The sequence below is a fragment of the Cynara cardunculus genome (assembly GCF_001531365.2).
Source record: "Cynara cardunculus var. scolymus isolate 2C chromosome LG 1, CcrdV1, whole genome shotgun sequence".
NCBI lineage: Eukaryota > Viridiplantae > Streptophyta > Magnoliopsida > Asterales > Asteraceae > Cynara > Cynara cardunculus.
This window is the reverse complement of record NC_037528.1, coordinates 17302956-17311752: the sequence shown is the minus strand read 5'-3', so window position 1 is coordinate 17311752 and position 8797 is coordinate 17302956. Positions and strand designations below refer to the sequence as shown.

The 8797-nt window shown below is 36.3% G+C and overlaps 1 protein-coding gene across 1 annotated transcript; it reads left to right on the top strand.

Annotated features, from left to right (window-relative positions):
* Positions 1–1814: 1814 nt before the first annotated feature.
* Positions 1815–8598, top strand: LOC112508287. Its single transcript, XM_025113047.1, has 7 exons — positions 1815–1909; positions 1994–2126; positions 5927–6030; positions 6105–6276; positions 6394–6534; positions 6754–6905; positions 7842–8598. The coding sequence occupies exons 1-7, from the start codon at positions 1824–1826 to the stop codon at positions 8434–8436; spliced, it is 1383 nt and encodes a 460-aa protein (XP_024968815.1). The 5' UTR covers positions 1815–1823; the 3' UTR covers positions 8437–8598.
* The last annotated feature ends 199 nt before the right edge of the window (positions 8599–8797 follow it).

Genomic DNA, 8797 nt, shown 5'->3' with positions numbered 1-8797 from the left:
CAATAATTCTTTATAAATTTTTTTATTTTTTTTAGTTTGAAAAATCACTGACTAAATATATTTTTATTTTAATTAAAATAAATTTTATCAAAAATATTTTTAAATGTAATTATTTTTTTTTGTTATATTTGTTTAATTTTATAGATTTAAATACTTTTTGGTTCAAAAAACGTTTAGGGACTTAATCGTTCAAAATGTGAATGTTCATTAATTTTTTTTTTCAGATTTTTTTCACTATTTTATCAAATTAACTAGTTGTGCAAGTCATAAGAATGTATCCAACAAGTTTTAGAAAAGTCCAATAAGTTATTTAACATGTTTTGGATTGTCCAATGACTTATTTGTTCTAAAAAATTATCCAATGAGTTATTTAACATGTTTTAAATTATCCAAGGACTTATTTGTTCCAAAAAATTGTCCAATGAGTTATTTAATATGTTTTGGAATGTCTAATAACTTATTTGTTCCAAAAAATTGTCCAATGACTTAATCATTCCAAACATTAAAGTCCACTGAGTTTTTTTAGACTTTTCCCTTTATTATAAATATAGATATCCATCTTTTTAAAGAATAAATAGTATGGTAGATAAAGTTATAAATTAAATTAAATTTAAGGTTACATACAGGACCGACCCTGGCCACGTGCAGCCCGTGCGGCCGCATATGGCATCAAAGCCTAAAGGGGAACTAGGTTGTCATTTATTACTAATTTGGGTTTAATAACTTGGGAATTGGACAATTGAGCTTTGACTATAAAAACAGGCTCAATGTCTAGTAGTGATGAATACTGAATGCACATCGTTGGAAAAAGTTGGAAAAAATTTTGTTTGTATAAAGTTGTCTGTATGAATTAACCTGTTTGTATAAGTTGGAAAAGTTTTTGTTGGGAGAGTTTTTTTTTCCCAAATGTAAGGAGCGTTTGTAGTTGGATGGGACATGTTTGAAAAAAAAACTTGACTTTTTATACAAAGTCCCCCCTATAAGCTTACTGTATAAGTCAATTTCTATATCATTAAGCCACTACGAAACAGTCATGCATAGTTGAGTGAATAAGCTGTTAGTTTCATTAAACTTATTAAGATGTTAACAGATAGACCCTAAGTCTTTAGTCGTTAGACCTGTAACTTTTAAGTTTTACTTGTTGCTTACTATGACAGTAATTTAGATGTAATTTACTATTTTAGTTAAAAACTGATTATAATTTTTCTTGTCTTTTAAGTCTCATATATTGAAATAAAGTTTCTATTTTGCTAATTTTAATTTGGAAAAGGGAAAACTGGAAAAGAAGGAATGCGATCTTAATCTAGAATTTATCCTTTTATCATTTTTTATTTTGTATTCGGAGTTTTGGTTTTTATGTCCCTCTATTGTATTTTTTTTATTAATTATAATTAATAAAAATCAACATGAGGATATGATACTTAGCTTGAATAGGTTCTAAACTTTTTAAAAAATCGTATGTTTCGTTGTTTCATTGGCTTAAAAATATAGACTTAAGGGTAATTTTTATTATTTTCGTATAGAACATCAAAAATTTTAGGACCATCCCTGGTTACATATTACAAGAAAATAATCCACATTAAACACATATGAGATGCTATGTAATAAAAAAGCTCATAAAAGCTTCGATGTGAAGCAATCCAAACTGTGAACTTTGTAACGGAAAAAGATCCGTTTCCAGTTCCTGTCGAAGTGGGGCCCTCACACCACGCCACGTTCCGCTTCTTTCCGTTTTCACCATTCATTCTTCCCGACCGTTGCACACAAAATCCCATAAAAATCATTCTCTCTCTCTCTCTCTCTAAACGCACCACCATTGCAAGATGACCGCCAGCGCTAAAAGCCATTGGAAGAAGGCAGCCAAGCTCACTGTTGCTCTCTTCTTCAGAGGCTTCAACACCTCCAGATGGTGAGATCTTCGTTTTCTCTTCCTTTCGTATTCAATTTTATGGGTTTTGAGCCCTAACTTAGAAGTGGTTTTGAGAAATTACAGCAAGACGGCGGCCAAGTTGGCGGTGGCTCGGATCAAGCTTCTCAGGAACAAGAGACAGGTGGTGGTGAGGCAGATGAGGCGTGACATTGCTTTGCTTCTTCAGTCTGGTCAAGATGCCACTGCTCGTATCAGGGTATGTTTTCTTTTTTTACAGTTTACTTCATCGCTGGGAAACCTTATTGCGATTTTCTTGTTGCAAAAATAGAAAGAAACGACGTGGATTTGTTTGGTTGATAGTCGAAACCTATTACTCCGTTATTGTTTGATCGAGGTTCTCGCCTTATTGCTAGTTCTTTCTTAGAGAGGGTGGATTATATTTGACACCTGAGTAGGCAGGATTGTTTGAGTACGAATAGTGCGATAATTGGGGAAGATTTGAAGTTAGGAAGATGATCTTTGAACAACGTGATGCGAAATTTGATGCAATAATTTAGGGTTTTGCCTGTTTTAGGATATTTTGAACAGATTTGATATTGAACTCTGCTTTCTCTGCATTTCACAAGAAGTCCAAATTTGAGGTTTGATTGTCAACTGATAATCCTTGTTATGATTAGAAATGGATGAAGATTTTCTTGGTTGTAGAATCCTTTTTGATAACTACATCAAAACTACATAAATAATAAATAGACGGATTCTTGAGCTAAAGAACTAAAAGTATCTACATCAATTCTGGATTTGGAAATCAGTAAGTTTGAAATTTCAATTACAAGTGGACTGACATTCTGGGATGTAGGAGTGTGCTTTTAGGCTATTCCTTTTTTTTGTGTGTTCAATACATCAAACTACTGGTCATAGAAGTTGACCAACAGATGTCCTTGGTAGATCTACGAGTTTTCAAATATACTGTTTCTGTTCTATGTTATATAAATGCTTCTAGGAATGCAAGTTCCTTGAGATAGTCTTAGCCTCATAGGGGCCGTTTACCAAACGCATACTGTTTGTGATTTATCTCATCAGATGAAGTTTACAAGGACGGTGAATCTTACCCGGTAAGCGGTATAGCAAAGACCGAGAACCTTACCGAGTAAGTGAGGGAGAATCCTCTAAAAGACGCTTACCAACAATCCATATTGATGACCGAGATTGTTACCCGATAAGATAGTGAAGGTGGCGACTCTTGCCAGACTAGAACTTCTCCCTCATGGCTCACGCTTCAAACCCTTCTCCCTTCTGACTCTATTGAATTACTCATATTTGAGTTGTGTGTATATATATAAATATTTTATAAGACATGCCTCGCATTTATGAGACCTACGTGTCATGCTTGTGCCTCACGCCTAGGCCCCGGGACCTCTTTGCACCCAAGTGTGCCGTGAACCTTTGACAACTTTATGCGTTCCTAACATCATAAAAACCATCAACATAAAGTTGGTGCAAAAAATCATTTTAAGCAAGCTCAAATAAATTCATGGCAGTCCTAAAGGTGGCTTGACAAACATTTTTTTGTCAGTTGTCTTTGAACTTCTAGCTGTAAACTCACATGTATGGCGACATTTTAATGAAAACCATATCCATAAATCCATCTCTTGTGAGGACATTCCACTTTCTATCTCTTGTGTATGAATAGTTGATCTTGTCTTGTACATTTTAGTTTGTTCTCTATTTATTTTTGGTTCTTACCATCCATTTCATATCAGTCCCACGTTGTCCTAGTCTTCATAAACTATTCCTCTCAGAGAATGCCTCATTTTTTTTTATCATACATATGTTGCCATTTTTACTTCACCAAGTTGTACCATTTTTCCATTTTTATTGACATTTTGGAGGGCAACTTTAGGTAATATAGGAAGTCTTCTATTTTTTTTTTTACCTTGAGTAAAGTACAAAAAACATTCTAGGAAACATACCCAACTTACAAGTTTCATCCTCACAACACAATAAAATCCATCTACTAACATCTTTTTTTGTATGCTTTTTGTCCCTAAAACCGTTTAATTTCACATGTGCCTCTCACATGTCATTTCATGAAGGTAATTCTGTCAATTTATCCACAATTAAAAAACCACTTGTCTGTCAGTAATCATCTATTTCTTTTCTTTTTTTAGCAACCATGAGTTTCCAGGCCAACTTACGTGCACCGACTAGTCCCCCAGGGTGTCGACCACGTGTGGCCTGGAGTCATCACAGGTGAACCTCCATGGCCACAAGGGCTTTGGTAGTGCCTGGATTCGATCCTGGGGTAGATGAGATTTTCCACTAAATCCCCCCTGAGGCTTTAACCAGTGTGCCACAACCCAGTTGTTAATCATCTATTTCTTCATCCTCATCTTCAAAGGAAATCAAGATTTTGGTGAGTGATTTCCATTTCCATGAAGTAAAATGGAAAACAAATTGAATATTACCTAGGGTGTAATTGAAACCTAGATATTAGATGGAAAAAGCACATATTGAATCCATCCTTTGGTTTTTCGCAATAACCACATTCATAATGCAGCAATCCATTCCCAAGGAAGCTTTTATTGAAAAGATACATCTATCACATATAATTCATAAGATTTAGCTTCTCAAATCTTCAACAAGGTTCCCATTCATGTCATTAGTTATTTAGATCCACCACCCTTTTTATACTGAATATAGAAAAAGAACAAAAGGATTTTTCGAGGATTCAAACTAGGGATTTGTTAAGAGGAATAGGTGTTTTTTCTGGTTCAACTCAAGCAACTTGCACATGATTGTCTTCTGTAGCGTGTGATATCTTTCCTTTGTTAAGTGGAAGTGAGAACTATATAAGATCTATTATCCATCCCTTTCTTGGGCACAGTCAAAGACCTTGCAACTAAGGGATTCAACTGATGCCTTCAAGCTCAACTAACTTGGTTCTAGTGTTGTGACTAGCACTCTACCAAATCCATCAATTCTTGGATTGGTTGCTTCTGAGAGTTGCTCTTCCCCAAAGAGGGGGGAGACGAGTACAAAGTGTTCATTTTGGAGTTTTGCTTCAAAGAAAATGAAGGTGATGACAGATGGTTTGTGCAATAAGAATGTGAAATTATCCTAATACCCTTCATAATCTATTGCATGATTTACTTGTAGTGTATATGTTTGTTAATGGTCTTAAGTATAGATAAAAGTTGCAAAAACTGACTTTGCTTGCTGAATTTTGTCTTCCGTTCTCAGAAAGAGAAAGCCTGTCACATGTGTACTTCCACTATTTCTTTTTTTGTAATTTACTCTTCTTTTTTCTTTTTGCACAAGTGTTCCATTTGTCTCTTCTACAATCAAATATAGGACAAGCGATCGTGATCGTGATCGTGATCTAGTGGTTCCTGTTCCTGCAACCTCTTCAGAATGGGTCTAGCTCAAAAACCATCACCCGACTGAAACCATATAAACCTGGCTTAATCAACCGTGGTAGCGTCGAGTACTTTAGTTCCTGCCTCAATCCCTCACTTGCCTTGATAGGTATTTTGTCAACTAGAAAATAAGCGTGGCTATAAATGCTATTAGAAGATAAGTAAAATGTATTCAGTAAATGTAAAAATGCTTGAAAATCAGTGCCCGTCTAAGAAAATTGGATATTATCAGCTCTAGGTAGGTGTATAGATTGTCTAAGGATAAAAGGCGAACTCCGCATTGATAATATTAACATGTGATCTGTTGCAGAGTTATCCCTCTAATACAAGAAAATCCTTTGTTAGGAGATCTTGACAGAAAATATAACCAAGAAAAATTGTAATTTTTAGAGGAATACCTTTAATCCATACATCTCTAATTCAGAGCTCCTAATCATGGTCACTTTTCTCGAGAAAAACACCTTAGAATTTTAAAAAAAGGTGGTTGCAACCACCTATTTGATCACATCCGTTGGATCAATTAATCTAATGTTTATGATGAGTTCTTCAGTCCTCCTTTTATTGGGGTTCTCCCTGGATCTTCCCTCTGTGTTTGTGTAAACCCTATTTTTAGCTGACATGAAATTTTTTGCACTCCAAGGTTGAACACGTGATGAGAGAACAGAACATCTTGGCTGCTAATGAGTTCATTGAGCTCTTCTGTGAACTGATCGTGCAAAGACTTTCAATCATTGCAAAACAAAGGTATTCCGAGGAAGAAATTAAAACTGTATACAACATCAACAAGCCACTCACTATTTTAGGTTCATTTGTTACAGAGAATGCCCTGCAGATCTGAAAGAAGGGATATCAAGTTTAATTTTTGCAGCTCCTCGATGTTCTGAAATTCCAGAATTGGTTGCACTTCGGGATATTTTCGAGAAAAAATATGGCAAAGATTTCGTTGGAGCAGCTACTGATCTACGACCCGACTGTGGTGTAAATCGAATGGTGATTATGTTGATAATCCTGCAATTATGATTAATATGATAAACTTGTTAACCTTATTACTTGTTAACCTTATTACTTGAAGAGGTTAAATGTTGATGCTTTAATGAAATTTTGCAGCTTATTGACAAGCTCTCTGTTAGAACCCCTGCTGGTGAAGTAAAGTTGAAAGTCCTGAAGGAAATAGCCAAAGAATACCAGATTGAATGGGACACAACAGAATCTGAAACAGAACTTCTCAAGCCACCTGAAAAGCTTATCGTGCGTCTCTCTCTTTTCTACATATATGTATACAATGTACTGTATGTAATATATACAAATATGTGTTTGTGCCACTCTAAATTGGAGTAGAGGTCAGGTCTGTATCTTACCCTCCCAGTCCGCACCTCCACGTGGGATATACCGGATTGGTCTGGTTTATGTGTCTGTGCCACTCAAATTCGTGCTTTTTTCATTGATATATTTGTTTCTTTTTTGCAGGAAGGACCGCAAACCTTTGTGAGTGCTTCCAGCATGCCTGTCAAACTTGCATCGGAGCAGTATGTTCAGCCAAACAACCCACCACCACAATATGTTCAGCCAAACATCCCACCACCCCAATATGTTCAACCAAACAACCCACCGCCTTGCAGGTAAAATGTGACATCTCCATCCCTTATGATATATAAAAATTATCACCTGATCTGTCAACTAGTTTACCTAAAGACTAGTCTGTTAGCATTATTATTTCACTTACTGGGTCAACACAAGATATTAAGGGTATTTTATCGGTAAGCACTTGCTACAAAATGCAGGGGGGGACTTATTAGGAGCTGAGCGGGCTCCCGTGCATCCGCTCAGTCGATTGTGGCAAGAGAGAAAAATTTAGCCGTCTGAAAAGTGCACCTGCTTGATTTTGAGGGTGCCCTTTTAAATACTTTGAAACCAAATCTATAATAGCAATTAAACACGAGTGGGATGGTTGGCTTACCATTTTTAATACAAGAGGTCAGGGGTTCGAATTTTTAGGTGAAAATTTACTGGCCCAGAGCATTTACTCAGGCCCTATAACACTATTTCTGAAAATATTAACAACAAAAATATAGTTAGAAGAATTAAACTCACAAAACCTCAATTACAGTTATGATCATTACTACCAGTGTGCCATTTTGATTTTATTATTTTTTTCATGATTTATTTTCCTTCCCGATGTGAATTCATCTTAATAATTGTCATTTCCTATATCATTTTCAAGCATCTTAAAAATTGTCATTTTCTATATCATTTTCAAGGCAACATAAACTTATTTTAAGGATCAAGATTGATTCCATTTTAAAAAAAATGTATTCTCAAATCAACACAATTGACTTTTTTCTAGGTCAAACCACTATTTTGCGGACCTTTGATCCACCTTAAAGGTGCACCTGCTCAAAGAAATTTCTGGTCCGCCACTAACAAATCACTTGCTAAACAACCATTTTTCAGTTGGCGCTTACCCATACCGAACCTCTTACCCTGACCGCAGTGTTTACCCAACTTGTGTTGCTAAACGATCCCTAAATTGTCAATTTCCTCATTTGTTATTTCAGATACTCGGGTAATGGTCAGAACGTCATGCATTTTGACGACACTAAATCAGCTGCTGAAGCTGCTGCAGAGTCGGCTAAGATGGCAATTGCTGCTGCAGAAGCTGCTGCATACTTGGCAAGCAAAGACTCGAATCAATCAACTCAACAACACGGATTCACAAATGATTCAAGATACGTCAAAAATTTCGATTTGGTTTCCAGCAGTCCTGCCATCAATTTCACCAAACCGAGTTCTGAGAGGTCTCATGTTTCATCAGACAGTACAAAGTATAATAGGCGACATAGTTACAATGCATCTGGTGTCAAATTTGACGAATCAGATTGTGATGAACAACCTGAAATAGACGATAGCAAGATGTATAGAAGACACACCTACAATGCTCCTCCTCCAGGGTCATCTGTCAAATTTGATGAATCAGAGTCCGAATGTGATGAAGAAATTGAAATGGATCATGACCATGACCATGGTCCACCGAACCGGCCAGCACCACGTGCTCCTCCTATGAAACAAGGTCAGCAGCGAGTTCATCCAAAACTGCCAGATTATGATACACTTGCTGCTCGTTTTGAAGCTCTCAAGCACCAACATAAGTGATGGTCGTTGGCGAGCGTTTTGGTCCCTTCGATGACAGATATACTATATTATGTTGGCGGAATGTTGAATTTGATTACTGGTGGTGGGTAAAGATGGTTGTTTGTCTTCATTTTGATTGTTTCATTTGGCATGATCATTCGTTTATTTGTAGTATCTATCTATCTATATATATGAAAAGTATTTGCCCATGGGTTGGCAAAATAGATCAAAATATAGAGCATCTTTTAGAGTGTTTTCTGCACATGGTATGCATTTTTTTTGTTGGTAATTATGGTTTTCGGGTCCGCTTACGTCCATCGACTAATCTTGGGGCGTGGCTGACCTATCGACTAATCCCGGGGCGTAGCTGATCTATCGACTA